The sequence below is a fragment of the Lolium perenne genome, chromosome 4 (assembly GCF_019359855.2).
Source record: "Lolium perenne isolate Kyuss_39 chromosome 4, Kyuss_2.0, whole genome shotgun sequence".
In the NCBI taxonomy this organism is placed as follows: Eukaryota; Viridiplantae; Streptophyta; class Magnoliopsida; order Poales; family Poaceae; genus Lolium; species Lolium perenne.
Window position 1 is genome coordinate 63477684 of NC_067247.2, and position 22814 is coordinate 63500497.

At 45.3% G+C, this 22814-nt stretch overlaps 2 protein-coding genes across 2 annotated transcripts; one reads left to right on the forward strand and one right to left on the reverse strand.

Annotated features, from left to right (window-relative positions):
• Nucleotides 1–11817: 11817 nt before the first annotated feature.
• Nucleotides 11818–12714, forward strand: LOC127346840 (acidic endochitinase-like). Its single transcript, XM_051373095.1, has one exon. It carries the CDS (start codon nt 11818–11820, stop codon nt 12712–12714), a length of 897 nt encoding a protein of 298 aa, XP_051229055.1.
• A 3918-nt stretch (nt 12715–16632) lies between these two features.
• On the reverse strand, nt 16633–21848 carry LOC127292758 (uncharacterized). The gene is made up of 4 exons (XM_051322216.2): nt 21384–21848; nt 20385–20655; nt 19539–20265; nt 16633–18645 (listed from the first exon to the last, which is right to left on the reverse strand). The coding sequence occupies exons 2-4, from the start codon at nt 20607–20609 to the stop codon at nt 16865–16867; spliced, it is 2733 nt and encodes a 910-aa protein (XP_051178176.1). The 5' UTR covers nt 20610–20655; nt 21384–21848; the 3' UTR covers nt 16633–16864.
• Between the last annotated feature and the right edge of the window lie 966 nt (nt 21849–22814).

The following is a 22814-nucleotide window of genomic DNA, read 5'->3' on the forward strand; positions in this document are numbered from 1 at the left end:
TACTGCGACGACCGGTTGGCGTAGAAGAAGTTGTGGAGGCGAGCCCACGTGGTGGAAGCACGACCGTCGGAGCCCTGAACCAGTCGGAGTAGATCGTCGGCGAGGGTTGCCATGAACCACAAGGATATGTGGATGTCGTCCGCGAGCCAGGCGTCGGAAGGCACGGCCGGGGCAGCGCCCTCCGTGATGTGGTCCAATGCCTTGTACATGGTGAGCAGAAAGGTGAGGATTTGGCTCCACTTGGAGAGATTGGTGCCGGTGGTGGTGACTTTGAAGTCAATGTAGTTGGCGATCTGGACGTCGCGTATGGAGAGAGTAGAAGAGGGTGGGGCGGGAAGGGTGGGCAGCACGACGCCGGAGTTGTGGACGATGGGGAGAGAGGGAGGTGCGGCGCTGCCGAACAGATCGCGCCCGTCGGGGTGGAGGGGGGTGAGGGCGGCGCGCGGCATGGAGGGAGCGCGCTGTTGGAGGGGTGTGTGTGGATCAGTGTCAAGGGGAGAAGAAGAGAGTGGTGCGGCCGCCGTCGCCGGAGCAGAGGAGGCGTTGAGGTCGGCCATGGAGAGGGAGGGAGGGGAGCCTAAGCTCTGATACCAAGTAGAATTGCAGTTTGCATTGACTAACTGAGTGTTCGGTTACAGAGTTACAAGTATGAGGGCGATGGAATCGTGGGCTGCTACTGCCGCACGTACAGGAGCTTCCCTGAGACTAGGACTAGGCTGTTACAAACATAAGACGTTACAAAGGGACGTGTCAACAAAACATGCCTTGAAGATGATGCTAACTGAAAAAGGTAGTTCATTGTGCTCTTGGCATCAGGTAGGGACCTTATTCGGTTCCATCTTCTTCTATCATTGAACACACACACACGGCTCCCGCTCCTCTGCTTCAGTCACTTGAGAAGCCACGGACACCGTTGCACTAGATGATAATGGTGCGTGTTTTCCGGTGCTGAAATTCTAGAACTTCTGGCACTAGGAGAAGGATAGAAGTATATATATTTGCATGCCCTGCATATTTGAGCTGACCCTACTTTGGGTATATTGCTTTTGGCACGTGCAGTTGCGCTATTATACTAGAACCAGTCTACTTTCCAAAGCTATCTAATTTGCATTGCACTCGGTATAGTTAGCTTGATGTCAAATCACTTGTTTCAACGTAGGATCATAGTATCTTATGTCTGGAATACCCAAAATACATTTTATTTATCTCATAAGGCTTGGTGGCATACATTTCCTTCCTCCGTCGGAAGCCACATTTCCTCACGAAGTATATTATTTCTTTAAGTATGATACGGTTTTCAATTTTTTAAGGTGTTTTCAAAACTTAATTAGTCTTTCGACATCATTACTGAATGAAAACACCATGGGGTTTTGATATATGCAGTTCATCTCTGAACAGAGCTGTGTAAAGCCAAACAAAGATGTGGGGGTCCCTCAGAAGGTAAGGACATCTTTTAATTTCCCCTGAGATCATGTTTTGCAATACCTGGAATAAGAAAATTATCGATGACTATTTCTGTAGTCACAACCTATCATGTGTTAATTAACATGTTACATCACAACTAATCTTTATTATAGTGAAGTTTATTGCAAGTTTTACACCTGCTTGCCGTCACTAATCAAGCTACAATGCTTTAGAAAATGGTTTGGGACCTGCATTCTAGACACCCTATGTTGCAAAGTATTCCAAATTATTCCACGTATTTTACCTCAAGATCACCACAGAGTTTAATTGTCTCTTTATTTTCTGGCATTCAACCTTAATAATTATGAGTTATAAAAATTATATAACCTGGGACACTACTTGTTCCCCTTAAATTATGCGAGATATAGCAACTGTAGAACTGCATTGAATTTTTAGTTTGAATACTAAGATGGCTTGAATAATTCTTATGCTCCATAGTATATATGACAAATGCTGCAAGAGATTTTCAAGAACGCTTGGTAGTTCTTATCATTTAAAGTTTCTCAAGTTTAGAAGACATGTTTATATAGGAACAGGACCAGTATGTTTGACCAATGAAAATAAAAAAGCAATGTAGGTCATGACTTGGGTGCCTAACTTACCTATTTTGCTATCCATCTTTTGACTTTTGTTGATCTGGATTTAGCTTATGAATTATCATGTCTCCGGCTGCAACAAATATTGTTTGTTCTCTGCATTCATATGATATCAAGGCAATAGACTACCTATTACTTATTCTCTCATAATATGTCATAATTTTGCCTTTGTCCCTTTTACTGCATGCAGAAATAGAGTATTGGTGAATGATGTGTTGTTTAGTGGCATTTCAGTGAATAGGGGTTTTATATTTTGAGACAATAAAAAAAGGGGGTTCAGTCCAATTAATTCCCTAGGTGGAAAAACATTCGACATTCCATCTTCAGAGACCCACACTTTCATGTGTTCATTTTGTCTCCGTTCACTCAGTTCGAGATACTCCTCTCTTTGACAGCTTTCAGACATGTTACTTATGTTCAATAGTTGTTTGCATTATTCAGCGTGTTTCATTGCTCACTATTTGTATTATTTGTCTTGGCGTACACATAATGGAATCAAGGATGGCAGGATAATTCTCAGCTTCATCATTTGCTCCTTATTTATTTTTCCCTCTCCAAATTTCTTGATTAAGTTGATTGATGTAGCTTGGTAGCCCACTTGGTGGTCCTTATTAGAAAAACCTTTGTTGTAGTTTAGAAACATGATATACCAGATACTTTTGGTAATTGATTTTCCTTGCAATAAACATGAGGTGTCTTCTTTTACCACTTCAGTACATGAGCTGATAATTTTAACATGCTCACCATTTCATGTGTGGCATGTTATTGTTATTTCAGTTCAGGTTCATTTAAAGTATAGGCTTCATAGGTCTCAGGTCATTGCTCAAGTAGCCACACTGTGTTCTCCTTTTTTTGTGTATGATTCATGACTGGTAAATGAGTTTTAAGTTTTATTAAAAGGATAGGCTGCATAGCTAGAACAGCAGCAAAACATTTTGATAAAAGAAATCACTATGGGGTCCATAGTTAGAACTGTAGAAATTACTCGGTTCTGTTCTTATTTTCCACCTGTATGTGCACGCAAGCATGCATTTTATTATTCATCCATTCTATAGGTCCTAGATTTTTTTTTGATTTAATGACTGCACTAATAAGCAATGATGTTTTGTCAAGAAGTGGATGTCTGCTTCCTCTGATACATCTCAGTTTTATATTTCATATGGTTACTCCTACTTCGGGCATTGCAACCTCAAGATTTTAATTGATTCACTGATATCTGAGTTTTTTTTTCATGCAATAGTTCTAATGTGCACGAAGAAGCAATGCTTGATATTGGTGCTCTTGCGTATGCTACTGGACCAGACTTTCTGAAATACATGCCAGAGTTTCACAGGTACCTAGATATGGGCTTACAAAATTGCGGTGCTTATCGGGAGCGCCTATACAGCGCTTTAAGCGGCACGGGGCGCTAGCGCCGCTTCGAGCGCTGGCTGATGGGCCAGGCCCATGTACGAACATGGCTGTCATGCAATCGACCAACAACCTCGAAAATTTGAACAAAATTCAAAATCGAACAAATTCAAAAAGGAACAATTTGAAAACAATGAATTTAAATACCGAACAAATTTCGGATCTGAACAAATTTCGGATTTGAACAAATTTCAAATTTGAACAAATTTTGAATTTGAACGAACTTTGAATTTGAACAAAAAATAAATTTGAACAAATTTCGAATTTAAACAAATTTATAAGTATGAACATTGTTTTAATCTGAACAAAAAAAAATCTGAACAAATTTAGAAATCAACAAAAACAGCAAAAACCAAAAAAAGAAACAAACCAGAAACCGAAAAAACATGGAAAAGCCCAGCAAAAACCGGAAATCAAAGAAAAAAAACCGTACAGGTAGGCTCAAAAGAAGTTAACGGGCCAGGCCCATAAGGGGCGCGAAGGAGCGGGGGGTATGCGGAGCTCCCGTTCGCTCCCGCAATGAGCGATGTATAGGAATCACCGTGCTTATCCGTGGGTGTGGTTGCTGACATCTGGTGTTCCCTGGATGAAAATTTACTCCCTTACTGTGATGGTATCATGGGCCCTTCTCAAGGACCTTTCAAGCCCAGAACTTCACTATCCTGTCAACCCGCTAATTTTGTCATGCATTGGAGATATTGCTCTTATGATTGTTGAGAATTCAGAGAAATATGTTCTGTACACTCTGCCTATGTTGCAAGGTGCTGTAGAGTTGTGTTCTCTCGTGGAACTTCCGGATGATGACAGTACGGAGTATCAAAATGAATGCAGGTGAAGCATTTTCGAGGCTTATTCGAGTATACTTCAGGAAATCGAATTCCGCTTTTGATCCGGTGTCCCCCTCTTTGAACGTTGCCTATTGTGGATGGTCAGGATCTCCTGATACCTCTTCGTGGCCTAACTTATTAAAAGTTTACATAACCCCAGATCTTTTAGAGTTTAGACACTAAACCCCCTCAGCTCTAAACCGACATACTTAAATCTCCAAAATTCTAAAATCAAACAATTACCCCCTAACCTCTAACCTTTGGTAAGCTATTTGGGAGGCCGGTTTTGGGGACGTGGCACTACCAAAATCAGGTACAACTTGGAGCGGCTAAGGAAGTCCGTCACCGTCGTCGAGGCTACTAATGGCGTAACCATGTAGGCGTCCATGAAACCGACTGACCATGCTGGTGTACTGCATCAGGCCGCTCATTGTCAAAGGCGCAGGGGCGCCGGCAAAACGAAAGCGGCACACTGCATGTCGAGTATCGTGGCCGTGGCTAGATGTGCAGTCAGAGCGTCGCTAGGTTAGGAAATTGGGCGCCGACGAGATACAAAGCATCGTAACTAGCATGGGATGTCCATCGTCGGATCTTGACATAAACGGCCACGGAGAAGTGCAAAATTCATGCAAAGCTGAACTTTCATGGAAACGGCCACGGTTGTGGCAGACCTGAACGTGACGACAGCGGCTGAAGCTCCATTTCGTACTTCGCCCACATGGTGATACCGGCGGTGTTCTCCGGCTGCTGCAGCTACTCGTACTTGTGCCGCTCGCGGACATGCTCTATTACCTCGCTCCGATTCCGACGGCTCCGATGTGGTAATCGGGACCAAGTTTGTGGCGTGACGCAGCAGGGCAACATGGCTCGTCCCTTCCCCCGACGTGCACATCAGCGAGAAGAAGACGGATGTTGACTAATTTTTTACAACCCAATCCCATGTTGGGCGAATGATGGAGCGAGGCAAAACCAGCCTCCAAAGTAGCTTACCCGAGTCTAGGGTTCAATTGCCTCGTTTTACATAATTTTCGGAATTAAAGATACGTATCAGTTTAAAGTTGAGGGGTTACTGTCCAAATTTTAAAATTCCCAGGGGTTATGTAGACTTTTTCAGTAACTTACCGTGGTGGGCTGGGGGGGGGGGGGGGGACACCGGAGCAAGGCTCATCGAATTCAAAATCAGAGCGAATGGTGCCTTATGCTGGCAATATTTTCCAGTTTGCTGAACTGGTCTTAGAAGATACATCATCAAGGTGTGTTCATGATCCATCCTTTGATACGGGTTGTAGTTTAATTTACCAATCATCTTTCATTCTGACACATTCTCAAATAGATCACTAGAGCAAATATTAGGAAACATGGACATCATAATAATGATATTTTTCCATCTTGAACATATATGCATTCAACTTACTATACGGGCACTTGTACAAAGGAATTCAGATACTGTGTCAAAGGGGTGGATCATATGGTGATATATTGTTCAAATTACTTGCAGGGATGAGGGTCCAAAGCTAGAGTTACCTTGGTTAGAGATCTCACTGATGCGCTAGGACCTTCTATCAAGGTGCTACTCAAGAATTCTGACTTCCAATCTGAGATCCTAGGTTGGGAAGTTCCCAGTCTGATGGAACAGCTAAGGGGGACTGCATTTTGGGTCCAAGGCATGATCTCCCTGTGCTCGTTTCATGAGGGAAAGCTTCTCCAATTGCCGATGGTCCTGTGTCTGGTCACTTGTCCCATTTCAGCAACTCTTGATGGTTCTCAACTATTTTTGTCCTGCCAAATGCATATATTTCCTGTTGGGTTGGAGAATGAAGCAACCTTATGTAGTTGTCAAGTTCGTGTAGTGATAGAGGTTTGTATTTCTTGAAAGTGGGTCGAGTCTGTGGGTTCATGTTGCATTTTATTCAGCTGTCCATGTGAGTAGACTGTAATTCTAGCAACGTTTGTCCTGTTAGCAGCATTGCTCATTTTTACAACAGTAACATCAGTTAAATGTCTATGAGAGTAGCCCTGAATGTGGTCCATACGAACATTAGTTCAACTCTGATGGACTGCCTTGGAATTATTAAGGCTTCTTATGAACAAACTATGCTATGCACTCTCATAAAATCTTCCACCACTATATGCTTGGCAACTGCTACTTCAAAACTAGGTGTCCATGCATATTATGTAAAATAATCATGTGTTATCTGTGTGTTATCTATTGTGTTGTATAATTATGCCACCTTCATTTAGCTGTTGCAATATATAATTATGCCATCTCAATTTAGCGCGCTGCCGCGCGTTCCTATCTAGTAGATCAAAGTTTCTAGCAGAGTTATAGTGGAAATTCAGTTTGGCTCCTTGGTGTATTCGGGGAGTTTGATGATGACCTTCAAAATATTATCCATGAATATAGAGTAGTAACATGTGCATGTGGTTAGTAACATCAAACTGTATCATATATGTCTTCATTAATTAGCTTATAGACTCATTGTATCTTGAGAAGTGTGATGTTACAGTAACTAGCTATGTTACTCCATCCTCCTCTCCCCTCATTAACTCACTGCCACATAAGCAAATTTGCTGAGTTGGACACTTAGTTACTAGTGAAGTTACTCCCACTATGAGTAGTCTGATGTAGTACTCTTTTGATGCATTTGTGATATAGTAGTACTTTTTTTTGAACTGGTATAATACTATCTAAGAAAAGTACTCTCTCCGATTCACATTCATTTTACACCAAGAAATATGGATCAGAGTGAGGGAGTAAATTAAACATGGCATCTCGTGCATGAAGCTTGACAGATCGATCAGTAGTAGTTCCATACTAACCAATTGATGGAGTGTTTTTTTTTCCTTCTTATAATGAGCGGAATTGTTGTTTTATCTTTCATATTTGTGCACTGCGGGAAACCATAGCATAAATATCTAAATTTGGCTGCTGAGGAAGGGTTTAGTACAACCCGAATTTCTGACCGGAGGACACCTATCATGGATTGTATGCAAAATCAGAGTCAGAAAACAAACAGAGCTGTTCGGCGGCTTGCTCTCAAATACACATTGATCGACAGCAATTTGTATTGCCGAATAGCTGACGGTCTTTTTCTGAAGTGCTTGAACGAAGATCAATCTCGAGTCGCCATGGGAGAGGTACACGACGGCTGGTGCGGAACACATCTGTCGGCTCACAAAATGAAATGAGACGAGCCGGATTTTATTGACCAACAATGATCAATGACTGCATCAGATATTACGAAGGGTGTGTGAAGCCTGCCAGAAGTTCGGCTTCCAAGCTTAATCCTGTCATAAAGGGTGTGGCCTTCTCGGCGTTGGGCGATTGACTTTGTCGGCATGATTCACCCGGCTTCATCACAAAGACATCGGAGAAGTGACCCTGATTATTCGGGTGGCACATCCCGAATTTGATGACTGGCATCACGACTGATCACCACCCGATAACTCTGCATGTATTTGAGGCAGACTTGGATAAGGGACGGTGGTTGGAGCTGACAGACTTGGGCAACCAGGTCCTCTTTGTTGGCGTGACGGGATCAAGAGCTATTGCAGCAGAAGGCTCATCAGAGCACTATCACCAGCGATTCCAAGGAGGAAACCGCGTGTTCCTTCTGGCCGGCAACAACTGGCCATGGGCATGGGTATGGATACACACCACTACATCGGCCAAGCATGTACCGACGAACAGGTCGAATTTATTTATGTCTGGTTATTGAAATAGAACAGGTTGTTTGTTTTTCAAATCTCTTCCATATTGTTTAAAAGAATTATTTTTTCATGTGCCTCTGATAGTAAATTTAATTTCTTGCATAGAACATTGAAATATGTCTTATTTCCTACCTATGTAGGCTTTGCTCTATGTCCTCATTCTTTGACATCTCAATCGGTATGAGAATTTTACGAGTTAATAGCATAAAACTACCACATTGATGGCGAAATTTACCGTATACTACCAGTTTAGGTTTGCGGGACAAAAAACCACCACATTTTGCTCGGTTTTTTGCGGAATGCCCTAAACCCGAATTGATCCAAAATTGACACAGTTTTTGACCGATGGGGTCTGCTGTAAGTGATGATATGGCAGGAATCTGTGAGATGGAGAGGGACCCATATAATAGTTTAATTAAAAAATCCAAAAAACCCGTAAAAAGGATCCCAAACCGTCCCGCACCAGCACGCCTGGCCGCCTGGCCGAGCCCGCACGTCGCCGCCTGACCTTGCCCATCCGCCGCCGCGGACCTTGCCGAGCCCGCCCGCCGCCGCCTCGCCGTGCTGGTGCGCCGCCGCGGACCTCGCCGAGCCCGCCGCCGCCGCCTCACCGTGCCCATCCGCCGCCCCCACCCCGTGCCCTTCCGTCAGGCCGCCACTGCGAGCTCACCACCGGTGCGGGCCCCCACCTCCCATCAAAGCGACGCCGCCTTCCCGGCGTCTCCAAGATCGAGCCCACCACGCCGTGCGCGCCAACACCCGTCGACGGTGGAGCGAGGATGGTGGAGATGGCACCGGCACAGGGCGCCGCCGCTACGCTCCTGCTCGCGGCCGAAGGCCGCCCCCTACCTCCACGCCTCCCCCGCTCCACTCGTGTGAGGGCGCCGCAGAGCGCCGCCGCCGCATGCCCTCTTGGCGTCATGGCGGAGCTCCCCGACAGGGCTGGGGGGGCGGCCACGGGCCATGGCACGCCGGCGGGAATGGGGCGGGGCGCCGAGCCGGCGGTGAGCTGAGGCGGCCTGGCCGGAGAAGCGCGCGGCGGCATCCTGACCGGAGAAGCGCGCGGCGGCGGCCTGAGAAGCACGGTCGGGTCGGGATTGGGAAGCGGATGATCTCTCCTTTTCTGATTTTCCATACTTTTATTATTTTTAATGTTGCCTGACAGGTGGGACCAAGGTCCAGTCAGTAGTAGGTTCACTAACTGTGATGCCACCTCAGCCCTGACTAGTCAAATTCCCTGTCAATTCGCGCTCAATTCGGGTTTAGGGCATCCCGCAAAAAACCGAGCAAAATGTGGTGGTTTTCTGTCCCGCAAACATAAACTGGTAGTATACGGTAAATTTCGCCATCAATGTGGTGGTTTTATGCTATCCACTCGGAATTTTACCTTGCACACATAGCCATCAAAACATTGTGAAAAAATTATACACTTGTAATTCCTTTGTCAGGGATATGCAAAAAAAAAAAATATGGGCGGAATTTACAAAATTATACACTTGAAATTCCTTTGTCAGGGATATGCAAAATTTGTTATTTGGGTGGAATTTACTATTCTGGTTGGTGTGTACATGGTGAAATGTCTTTTGTTTGCGTAGTTCTGAGGATAGTGTGGTACTGCTTTTGAATACAAACCATGTTGCTTGCTCATCTCATAGAAATAATTTCATTGACTTTTCATCCCCTCACCGTGTCTACTAATATTTCTTTACCAACAACACACGTTCATGCTTCAGATTATAAATCGTGCATTTTATTATCTTGATATTTACGTGTGAAATTTCTAAGAAAATATACGATTGTATTAGCCCACAAAAAAGAGAAAACGGAACTTGTATTTCTTTGAATAGTAAAAAGTCAGTCTTTATATTGTTATACTTGGACATTTTGTCTTTTTCGCTGGAGTTACATTCTTTTGCATTTTATTATCAAACTTGACATGCACAATTTTTTTTTTTTTGATTCTCTGTTCTAAATGGGTCCACACACACCGATGTACACCAAATCTGCCGTCACCCACCAACTCTTCTAGAAACTCACAACTCTGTAAAATCTTTAGGAGGAAGAAAATATAATAGAAAACCATAAATTTAGTACAATCTGTTCTATCCTCAAGTTCATAAAATAACTTCCTTGTAACATTGTTTTACTTGTTTTAGAAGGAAGAAAATAAAATACATGGTTTTACTTGTAACAACTCTATAAAATCTTTAGAAGGAAGAAAATAAAATAGAAAACCATACATTTAGTACAGTCTGTTCCATCCGCAAGTTCATAAATTAACTTCCTTGTAACATTGTTTTACTTACCTCCTATGTTAATTGTTGTAGTTATGCCCATCGCGGTTACAGAATTAAACTTGCTACGCTACTACTCCTACTATAAAAAAAACCAACCATGCCTACATTGCAGACAACACACCAGAACCATATTTAACCCCTTTAGGCATACACTCAGCCAAAAGTTTTAGTGTTTAGAAATGGCTCGCCTCGGTGTGTTCTTGGTTCTCATCCTCGTGGCCGCAGCGAGGATCACAACTACTCATGGTGGCCGTGCTTTGAGTACCGAAAGGAGTTCGAGCCGTATCTTGGTGGTGGCCGAGCCTCCCTCGACGTGGGATATGGCGGCGCTCCACAGCCTCTTCCCGAGGGTTAACACGGCGGATGGGCCCGTGGCATCCTACTACCAGCGAGCTGACCAAGACTACAAGGTGCCCGTCACTGGGTTCTAGATCGGCCATATGGTCTGCATATTATCTTTGAACTATTCGTTTCTACATGCGACGTGTGCAACTTTCCTAATGGCTCTCACACAGTACTACTACCCTGAATAATGATATATCCATCTAATAATTCCATCCTTACTTCGTTGTAAAAATGTCTCCTAGAGGATCAGCTTTACTAGCAGCACGTTCCTTTCGTAGTACTATATGGGAAATGGAACTCCGTGATTTCTCAGGTATGCGTGACATGGTGCAATGCGAATCTTCTTAATGCATGTCAGGCTTTAATATTGTATATCCAAATTCATATACTAAAGGAAGACCTATATATACACTTGTAAACCATCGGCTAGAATTTATCAGATTATAAGATAATCCACGGTGTTCGCAAACACTCTCCGACATAGTGAAGTTTTGCTGGCTGGTGTCCGTGGTTTTTCTCCCTTCTATATGTTGGAAGGGGTTTTCCACACGTTAAATCTCGTGTCTTCCCCTGCGTTTTCTTTTATCGTTCTTCGTTATTTACTTGTCGCGTTTATAACACATATAGCGATGTCATCAATATAACGAGGTCAACACATACGAACGATAGCGATGAGCTTTCTGCGAGAATTAGTAACCTTGATTTGGCACATGACGATCTAAACAATTTCTTCCATCATCGTTAGCAAAATCTCCGTGCAGGACCCCTTTTTGTGTTAGGCCAGATACATATCTTGATATTTTATTGAACTGATTTGCAACTGGAAAGTAGCCAAGCAGGCACATGTGATTAAAGCTAAATGCCATCTCCAACACAGAGCGGAACCTTTGCTTATTCCATACAGGTGCCTTGCACGCTATTCTGTTCAAGTAGAAAAAAAAAATCATGAACGCCGTCGCCGTTAATTTGAAGCTGCAACGAAATACAGTCATATGTATTCGTTCACCCATGTGCCGAACAAGCCACGCAGGGGCATAAACAATACGAGTAGAAAACCTGATCTCACTCAAGTCCATCTGCATATATAAGCCAACCTCCCGAGCCCAGACTAATCACACACAGCAAACACAAACAACATACCATCATTTGAGTACACCAAAAGAGGAAATGGCTAATACAGCATCTCTGCTGCAACTGCTGGTCGTGGTGGCAGTAGCCACTGCAGCGATTCCCAGGTCGGAAGCCGGCGGCATTTCTATCTACTGGGGCCAGAATAGCGGCGAGGGCACACTCGCGGAGACCTGCGCCACTGGCAACTATAAGTTTGTCAACATCGCCTTCCTTCCCGTATTTGGCAATGGCCAGACGCCAGTACTTAATCTGGCAGGCCATTGCGATCCGACCAACGGCGGTTGCGCCAGCCAGAGCTCCGACATCAAGGCATGCCAGAGCAGTGGCGTCAAGGTCATGCTCTCAATCGGTGGCGGAGCAGGCGACTACTACCTCAACTCATCCCAGGATGCCAAGAATGTTGCGACATACCTGTGGAACAACTTCTTGGGAGGCAAGTCATCATCACGACCTCTCGGTGATGCAGTCCTCGACGGAATCGACTTTGACATTGAAGGTGGCACGCCTCTGCATTGGGATGATCTTGCGAGGTATCTGAAAGGGTATAGCAACTCCGGAAGGAGAGTGTACCTAACTGCCGCACCACAATGCCCTTTCCCTGATGCCTGGGTAGGCGGCGCCCTCAACACCGGCCTCTTTGACTATGTGTGGGTGCAATTCTACAACAACGCTCCCTGCCAATATAGTTCAGGCAGCACTTCAAGTCTTGAGGATTCGTGGAAGCAGTGGTTGACAGTTCCAGCAAAGCAAATCTTCCTTGGTCTCCCGGCCTCGCCCCAGGCGGCTGGGAGCGGGTTCATCCCAGCTGATGATCTGAAGTCAGATGTTCTCCCATTGATCAAGACTTCGGGGAAGTACGGAGGCATCATGTTGTGGTCGAAGTACTATGATGATCAAGACAACTACAGCTCTTCGGTGAAGAGTGATGTTTGAGAGGGTTGCTTTACTTCTAATTTACTTCCATGTCTTGTGTGATTATTTTTATTTATTTTCCGTGTGGCTTGTTAATAATCATGGGTTACTCGATTGCTGTATATAGTTTAAACAAGAATATATTCCACTTTTTACCTGTTAGATTTGAACCTTAACATCTATGTGCCACTTTCCTTGTCCTATGGGGCTCTCTGCGACATAAGCCTTGGCTACCGGACATATCTTTTACAAGTACATGATATCAACTCCTAGTTTTCTAAAGCACAAATTTTTTCATCACAACTCTCCCAATTGTCTTCTTCAACTCCCAGTGTGGTATACGACTATATGTGTCTGAACTCCTCTGACAAAGAGAATACCAGTGTACAATTTTGTTCACAACATTATTGATGACTATTTGTGCAAGGTTTTTTTTTCGAGGCGGAATATTTGTGCAAGGTAAAATTTCAATACCTTTCGAAATGTTAAAGAATGATGGCATTAGAGAAAACAAATATTTTCAAATATATGTTTTTTTTGTAATGATACGGGAGATCCGCTTTGGGTACTAGTCAAGTCATGGCATTTGGTGTACGTACACCCGTATAGCTACTGTGCTGTACAACAGTACAAGAGGCCATACCTCTCTGCCTGCCGCCTTGTACAATCTGGACACGCACACAAACTAATCAATGACTGATGCAGTAGCAGCACTATTGATAGTACCGGCCGAACAGAAGGCATTGGTCATGGCGGGAGAGGGGGATCCGGTATGGCCACCGGTGCTGGCAGGCCGGAACCGGAAGGATCCCCTGTTTATGGCGCATCCCGATCCCCTGGTGGGCCCACCAGCAGTGTCATGTGCCTGTTCAAGCACTGTATTGATATGCTATCTACTGGCACTGCTGCGCCCCTTTCCTGTGAATGAAAGCAACCTACGCTTTTGGAACCCTGGGTGGGTCCCACCCAGATGCCCTCCCCCGTATCCACCTGCGCCCACGACCGTGGGATCTGCGTTGGCGTTGCATTTGAGTTTCAGGGGTGGTCTCCATGAGGATTGGGACTTGGGACTTGGATGGCCATTTGGGTACTAGGAGTACTATACAAAAGCCAGAGTGGTAGCAGTACTACACAAATCGGAAATTCAATTCGCCTGTCGGATGTATAAGTTTTCTCTAAAAAAATATACTCATGAAAGTGGTGTTTTGAAACATGAGAGCATATCCTTCTTACATTTTGAAATACATCTTACACATATTTTGAATCTTAAAAAAATTGAAACAAAAAACTTGCACGGATATTCACGTTCTACGAGCTCACAAAGTCGTTTCATGAAAAAACGACTTATCATGTGACGTGTGTAAAAAAGATAATATTCGGTGCTAAAAATAATGCTTTTCACACGATAACTTTTATCTTTTTTTTGCAGAGGCCAGAAAAAATATTAGTTTTTCGTGAAACTTGACGAACCCTATATTATGGAGATGTTCATGTAGAATTTTTTGTCAAAAAATTTCGACACTTTGAAATATGATTTTTTGTAGACAGAGCATACACATCCGAGAGCCGAATTGAATTTTCGCTTATTTCTAATTTATATAATATTTTAATGAAAAAATAAGCATGTATATTCCAAAAAAAATAATATAATTAGCACGTATGTTCCAACAATATATATGCACCCAAGGGCTTGTACTTGCTCTATTTTTATATACTTTGTACCGCGTACCAGGTTTAGTTAAAAAAATCAACAACTATAATATCAAATGCATATTATTAAATATTATCCACCCACAAAAGGATATCTCAACTTTTCCTGAATCTGCATGTATCTTACATGCAAATTAGTTTATGACGATTCTAATAATGTTGGTTTTACATTGTAGATATTGATACTTTTTCATAATATTTCATCAAACTTTGTGAAGTTTGACTCCGACTAAACCTAGAAAACGAAGTAAATGTAAACGGAGTGACTAGTGAGAGCTGGTGAAGAAAATATTGTTTTATTTGCTGTACTTAGAGCATCTCCAGTCGCGTCCCCCAAACCGTCCCCCAAAGCGCGCCGGATTGAGCGTTTGGGGGACGTGTTTTGTTCGTGCCGCGTTTGGGGGACGTCGCTCCCCAGCCGCGTCCCCCAAACGCCTCCCCCAAACATTTAAAATAATTTTTCTGGCATTTTTATTTCAATTTCCATAAACTAATACATAATTTGGAACGTGGTTTACACGAAAACATAATTGGGAACGTGGTTTTCCACAAACTAATACATAGTTTGAACCGTCGTGGACACAAATATAAAATTTTGCAAAGAAACTAAACCTAACTAGACCGTGCATCGAAGGTTTCGTGTGTTCGCTGCTAAGAAAGAACACTCGAGGGCACACCCAGTCACCTAAACTGGAAAATCCAGCGGGAGGATGGTGCCCTTGTTGGTTCTACCGATGAGGCGAACAGGCAGAAACCTCCGTGCACGTATTCGCTGCGAAGAAACAACACTCATTCAGTCGTCCTCCTCGTCGGTGCTGTCGTCGTGGGGTTCCATGTCGACGTGGTGGTAGTCCCGGAGGCAGCGCCTCTCGTCGAAGACCTTGACGCTCATGTCCCTGTTGCCGAAGTAGGAGAACACGAGGATGAAGCCGGCTTCGAGGCTGTGGTGGCGCGCGAACTTCTCCCAGCCGATGTTGAGGTACATCTTGCCGCGCGCGTCGTAGATCGCCTTGACGATCCAGCGGCAGTAGCCGCACGAATGCTCCCGCAGATGCATCGTGCGCGGGCGTACGCCGCCGACGTACTCGGCGAAGGAGTCCGGCAGCCTCTGGATGCCGCGCGGGTCGCCCTTGATGACGTGGACGAACTCGAACAGGACGTCCGGCTCCACGTCCATCTCCGACGATGATGAAGCCGGTGGCGTGGAAGGCGACGGCGAGCGTTCAGCTATGCCGCGGCCACGACCACGACCACGGCCGCGGCCGCGGCCGCGAGGTCCGCCTCCGCCTCTACCAGACATAGCGTCGAGTGTTGTTGAGAGATGGTGGCGGCTAGGGTTTGGGAGAGAGGCGCTAGGGTTTGTGTGTGAGAGGGACGATGAGAGGCGCCCCTTTTTATAGGCTGGAGGGAGGCGGAGGAGCGGTGGCGCTCATTAACGCCGGCGCGCGAGCCAGGGCGCGACGGACGCGTCGCCGCGTCGCCGCGGGAATCGCACTGCCGCGTCGCTTGCGGGGAACCGCACCGCCAATAACTTTCGTCGCGAGGTAGGCGACGGTTAGGTTAAAAATTTATTGTGCCGCTGACGCGTCGGCCCCGCGTCGGTTGGCCTCGCTTTTCGTTGTGTCCGGCGTCCCCGAAGCGTCCCCTGTGGGACGGGGACGGGCTCGGGGCGCCGGACACCGAATGGGGACGCGCCGGACAAAAATGGGCTTTGGGGGACGCGGCTGGAACGCTTTTTTTGTCCGGCGCGCCCCAAATCGCTTTGGGGGACGGTTTGGGGGACGCGACTGGAGATGCTCTTATAAGTGACAATATGGTCGCCGAATGGTACAGAGAAAAACATATACAGGACATCAGGCAGAGAGCCACGGAAATATTAATACCTGCGGAGTAGTCAGTGCAGACAACCACATCATCGTGCAGGTGCCGCCCTACAGTACAACTCGTAACTTAATCAGGCTTTTCTCACTTCAATGATGGCATGAGCTACTACGATTCTACGAATCACATCTCAGGGGGTAGTAAAACGTAGCAGCATATCAGAGGGAAAAAAAAGATCTACCGATGTTTATCAACTGCGATGATTATGGTCTATGATGGCATGTCCTCAGGGTTTATCTAAAAAACAGTACTGCAAGAAAGAGCACAACCTACCGAACTACTCCTAAAAGAAATTCTCCCTATACCCCTTCAGAAACGAATAATGTTAAGCACAAGTGCACAACCTACTGAACTAGAAGAAGAATTCTCATCTATACCCCTTCAGAGATGAATAATGTTACTGCTGCCGCAGGACAATCTTATGAACTAAGGTTTTTGCCAATTTTTCAGAAAAGTGTTCGCCATGTTCCTACCCAAAAGCATGGGAGGCCAAATTGACCAATCAAGTATGTACACTCCTGGCTGTGACGAACTCACACCCAGCCACAAATCATGATCACTCAGCAGCTGGACAAATACTTCAGGATGCAGCAGCGATGGTCATACCCGACGGGCATCGCTGCCTCCGACACCGCCTCGTTGTTCTTCCCCACCCGATCATACCCCTGTCTTCGGCCTCTAACCCCGCGTCGTCAGGTTTGGCGGGCGGAGGGCTGATCTCCACCTCTTCTTCTACGGTATCTTCCACCTTCTTCTTGGGTTTTTTACCCCTTGACCGCCGCCGCCTAGTGAAGCTTGACTCCCAGGATCCGCCGGTCGTCTGAACCAACCCCTCAAGTAACTGAATGTCCTCAATGATTTCAGGACGGCAAAGTGAAGATATGCTGGGCAGGATATCTTTCTGAAAGTCGCGCTTCTGCCGGCGCTTCCTTTGATTGCCTCCCCTCTTTGGCTTGGTCAGGAGATTCACAGGTGAAACAGTTTGCTCGTCGTTTTCTACTGTGGGTGCCGCTGGCCTGCTGCAGAACTCAACAACAGCCTTGGTCTCTTCCAGCTTCAGTGTCAACGATTCAAATGTTTCTAAATCGTCATCGTCAATGCTTGATACAGCGAGCTCCGCAAACCACTGCAACATATTTTCTGGTGTATCTGTGGTTGGCACATCCATTGACAAGGCAATAATGTCCTCTGCTGCGGCTGTAGCGGCAGCATCTTCGCAAGCCGGCACTTCTAAATCAATCACAAACGCACGCTTAGCATGGTTGTTCTGTAAGGGGGTCGCATGGCATTCATGTGACACTATGGATGACTCTGAATTATCTTCATTTGGTATATCATCATTCAGATCAAAGAAATTCACGATTGCTGCATCACTTTTGTTGGCAGCAGCTTGCCCATCTCTAGGCACAAGTTTCTGGCATGAAGGAGGTAAACATGCAGCACTCTCCTGGATTTTATCCTTCTTAGCTCCGCAACCTACAGATGTTGATGCAGAATCTGGCAAATTGCTAACAGCCAGAGCTGCTCCCGATCTGCCTTTATTAACTTTCATCTCCATTAGAGATGAATGTTCAAACACCTTCCTTGGCTCTTCCAAACCTGTGGAATCACCAAATGAAGCTTTCTTACTGAGCCAAGAGATCCCAGATACTGACCCCTCACCTTCAATATGTTGTGAACTGCCAGCATATACCCTGTCTTGCTCTACAGGAACATCTTCCTGACCATCTGAAAGTGCTTCATTCAAATTGAAGTTATTTCTGCCCTTACCATTTGCAAAGTCAGGATCATCGTGGCACTGCCGTGCAGGGTGTTCAAACATCTGCCGCTTATTTTGCTTCAAGTCACTTGAAATTGTTACCTGCTGCCGTGGTCGTGAAGCAGACGATGAATCAAGTGGAGCGGCAGAATACCTACCATCCGACTTATCGATTCCTTTTGGATTACATCTGAAGGTTCCAATGCTTTGGTTTGCAGCACCAAGACATGCATAAGAATTCACCGTTGAAGATCCATTGAAGCTTGGAAATGATTGGAAATCGACATTGTTGCTATAGCTCCTTGGGTCTACTATGCAAGAACCAACACGAGAGGCAACAGAAGGATGGCCTATGTGCGGAGAAGGGATTGGAGTAACAAGTGTATTAAGACCTGAACCATGTGGATGGTCATGTCTAGAAAACATATTGAGAGCAGAGCCTTCCAGAGGACTTCTAGAATACCATCCGGTTGAGCTATTTGGATATTGGTACATAAACTGATTAATGTTTGCAGATCTCCCATCCGCAACATTGAAGGTTGCCCGTGCATCTGTGTCGCTGTATCTGGGTGCGACAAAACTTCCGTTGCTGGCATGTTTCCCTGAAGAATTCGAATGAGAGAGAATGATTATCACAAGTCTACTGTAAGTACACAGCAGTAAACAAATGTGCTACTTCAAGCATTTATAAAGAACATCAAAAGATGCTTCCTTTGCTCTAGTAATGCTTCGCCAAGTAACCACATGTAGCCCCAGAGCAAACAATATGTCACACACGCCACCCAAAAAAGATATAAACTGGACTCAAACACAGGACACAGCCATCCGGCAGTATGATTCGGGGAATCACAGAAATAGCCAATATGTTATCCTTAGATTATTACATATCAACATATTGGTTCTGTACTAACAAACCATTACACAGGACACAACACTAAGAAACACTCAAAACCTACAGAGGCTATCACAGCTTCACGCCACAAGTATGTGCAGTACAAAAAAGAGAAATTATAACACATGGAACAGAAACAGGCACAATGAAGGAAATGTAGTTCCCGTGTAACAAAGAAAACCAGAATGCACTATCTTTTTAGAAAATGGAAGCTTATCCTCCCAGCCTATGCATCATGTGATGCACATAGCCATAAGATTATTCAAGCAACACCAAACAGCTTTAAAGGGGGGGGGGGGGGGGGGGATGCATCGGCAAGAAAAAACCAGCACACACTATTGAGCTAATTATAATATGCTAGTAACCATGAATATTTTAAAGTCAACTCATCCTACTAGCATGCTTTTTATGGTGTCTCTTAGGCTGGTAGCCCCATTTCCACCAAAACTACAGTAAAAGCATGTACCCATAAAGTGGGTTCACTTGTGGTTCATGATCATGGTCTGGAATATACGTTAACGGTATTGACAATGCAAACATAGAAAGAACTAATGTAACCGGAAAAAAATGAGTAAAGGGATGCTCAATGAAGCTTAATGTTACCTTTATCAATGAATGGTTTCTCCTCCTGTTTTATCCTGGAACTAGTATCAAAGAAATTTGAGCTTGTTCCTTCATTAATACGCTTGTCTATGGTGTATTCTTTATTGAAACTGTTGTTAGTGACGCTTGATCTCCATGCCGACTGCTGCCAAGAGTTGTCCAGGGAATATAAAGGACCCCCAGATACTGGCCCATTTGTTCTGCCCATACTCGTGCCCAAAATCGGCTCATTCAGATCAGCAACACGGTGGCCTCCAAGATTACCTATAGTTGGCAAAAAAGAGGTTGAACTATTATGACCCAACCTCCCCACGCGTTCTGCCCCAGCTAATGTGACAATAGAATCACTCTGATGTTTTGCATCTGATGATACACCAAGGAAATCTATAGGCTTATTGTCTGATGCATTGTCATCTTCAAAGCAATTATCAGCTCCGCGCTCAAGGTCAAACATGCCTTGTTTGGTGTGTAAGGCGGCATCACTTGAGGGAAATCCATTTGGCGAGGACTGGACACTGCCTTCCCTTAGAAACTTCAAGGAATTGGTTTTTTCAATGTTCACAGTAGCAGCTGCTGCAGCGGCCGTCTTCACACCGTGCAGTGGAACCTGTGACGGTGAGTTTCTCTGTGATGCATCTCCCAGCCTTGGGCATGCATGCATTTCTTTGTTTCTATAATGTTTCATCAGGTCGCTCTGTATTCTGTAAACCCGATGCAGTTCATACACCTGGACAGGGAGCGATTTTTCAAGTCAGAACTGAAATGATCTATCGTGTTTGCTGCAACTTTAGAAAAATTCTAGCATGTGGTGAGTCTGAGGAGTTAATGTAATTGATACCAACGTACCTGCTGTCTAAATACAGCTTCATGCGCCAGCATTGTGCGCTTGAACATTTCTCTATCATAATCTGTACAACCAATCGCCTCCGTGGTCATGGAGCCGTTATACAACTGCTCATCTGATGTCTTCTCCTCCTCGTATGGCGACCTCCAGCCATTGGCGCCCGCGTTGAGATCGCCCACGGCATAATGCCCAGTTCTGTAGCCCTCGCCTTCTACTTTTGCTCCCATCCTGACTTATTGTTCCAATATGCTCGCCAGACCGTTCAAGCAAACCCTGAATTAGCATAAAACAGAGCAAGAAATGGTAAATCTCTTACATTCCATATATGAGCCGCAGTTAAGGCAAATCAGAAAGACGCGCTGTTAATTGCTTTGGCAGAGAACAGAGAAAGGGCGACTAGCTTTTGTTTCCCTGGTAAAGTACAGTAATAATGATGGTCGAACCTACATGCAGAGGATGGCAAAAAAACTTGAAGACAATTTTTTCGATAAAGGGCTCTTTATTAACTTGAAGACAATTGATGAGGCCGCAGCTTTACTCCATGGATTGCGCATTAGCAAGTGCTGGCGATTTGGGGATAGTTCTACAACCACACATTAGGATTGCCATGTTTATGCAGAAGATATTCTCCCAACAACCCGTGGCTGTTCGGACGTCAACTGGAAGGGATGGGGAAAAAACTAAGAAAGGAGATGCTACAAGTCAACCCTACACAGTCCAACCCCCCGCATACTAAATCCTACTACTACGAAGAACCAGCTCGTCCGAGAGATGCATCGTCCTGACTAAACGTGGATACCAGCAAGAATCCGGTGCTACCAGCAGGGCAGATGCAGTTACCCAACTCGATCCGACCGGAATTTTGAGACGCGACCAAATCCGAGGCCAACTCACTTGCCGAAGTAGATAAAGACACAAGAGCCATTAAAAATCCAAGAAAAGATACGGGCGACGATGGCATCTTTGCCGAGCTAAGCAGAATCGAGTTTTACGAAATTTACCTCAGAGATTCTTGGCACTGGGCTGCAGCAGACGGGAACAGCCGGCGGGCCGCGGATTCAGCCGCGCGAGGACCATGACCGGCCGCAAGGAGCGACGAACAAGGCCCTCCCAGCAGCTCCCCAGTCTCCCAAGAAGAAGAGAAGGCCGCGTCCAAAGGAGGATTTCTCCGGCGAAAGGTACCAGATTTCGCGTCGGGGAGAGGAGGCGAGGAATTGCGGCGTATCGGGGGGCGGGGTCGGGGGTGGGGAGCTGGATTCGATGGGCCAGGTCAGGGAAGCAGGGAGGAGGAGAAGGAGGCTCGCTGTGGGTTCTTGTTCTCTCTTTGTCTTTGGCTTGGCCCCCGAACGAACGAACGAAAGACTCTGCCTGGCTGCCTGCCTGCGTTGGTTTTCTCTCTCGCCTTTCTTCCCCTTTCCTTTTGGATGGCTTTGTTGTCATGTGCTGCTCTGGCCTCCCTTTCTCTCTCCCCCCAAGAGAGAGATAGAGAGCGAGATAGGGAATGGAACCAAGGAGCTTCTAAACTATGCGAGGACAGCAGCAGATCTGTTGACATCTTGGTCTTATTATTATTCCCTCTCTCTCTCTCTCTGAGTGCTCCTTGCTTCTCACCTAATCTCTCTCTCCATGGCCGGCCACCATTTTATTTAAAATAAACTCTTGAACAGTACTAGGACATTTTTTCCCTCTGATGGGAGAAGCTGTCAAGCTGCTGTCACTCTCAGATTCGTGTGTGCGTGATCTTGGTTGTTAGGCGGCTGTTACTCTGTTTAGCATTAAGTATCTCGTTAAGGATCTGGCCTGTTTTTTCTTCTTCTCTCGCTATGGGTGATGGGAGATGTGTGGATTGGGATCGTGAGAGAATCTGACAAACACCTCTCGCATGCTTTTGCTCCCTCCCTGAGGAGAGAGACGTCTTGACACTATCAAGGTGATGGTTACCGCTACCTCCAATAGGACCTGCCACCGAGTACCAAACTCACTTTATTTTCCAATTTTACCGCATTCATTCATTTCGGGGAATCCATGCAATTGGCTAAAGCATCTCTAGCAGATACAGCAAAAGCATAAACTGTGGCTGATAGGATACATTTTATGGTAAATCTCAAACAAGCCTTCGAAACTCGTATATACTCGGTTTAGATGCCTATTATGTTTTTAATTCACCGCATAGTTTCCTATCACGTGTTCTAGTTCCGCTTCCTACTTTCACGTGTCGCCGCCACCTCCGTGCTGCCAATTCGTTGGCATGGGGTTCACGTACCCTTTGCCGCATTGAGGCTCTGCGCTGCCTAAAAAGGTACTTCACCGTGCCCCCGATAAGATTTAGGGTTTCTGATTTTTATTCTGCTTGCAGTTGAAGTCTATTTGATTTGGTGGAGAAATTGAACATGATGAAGTTGGAGAACCTCGAAGAAAAACAAATCACCAAC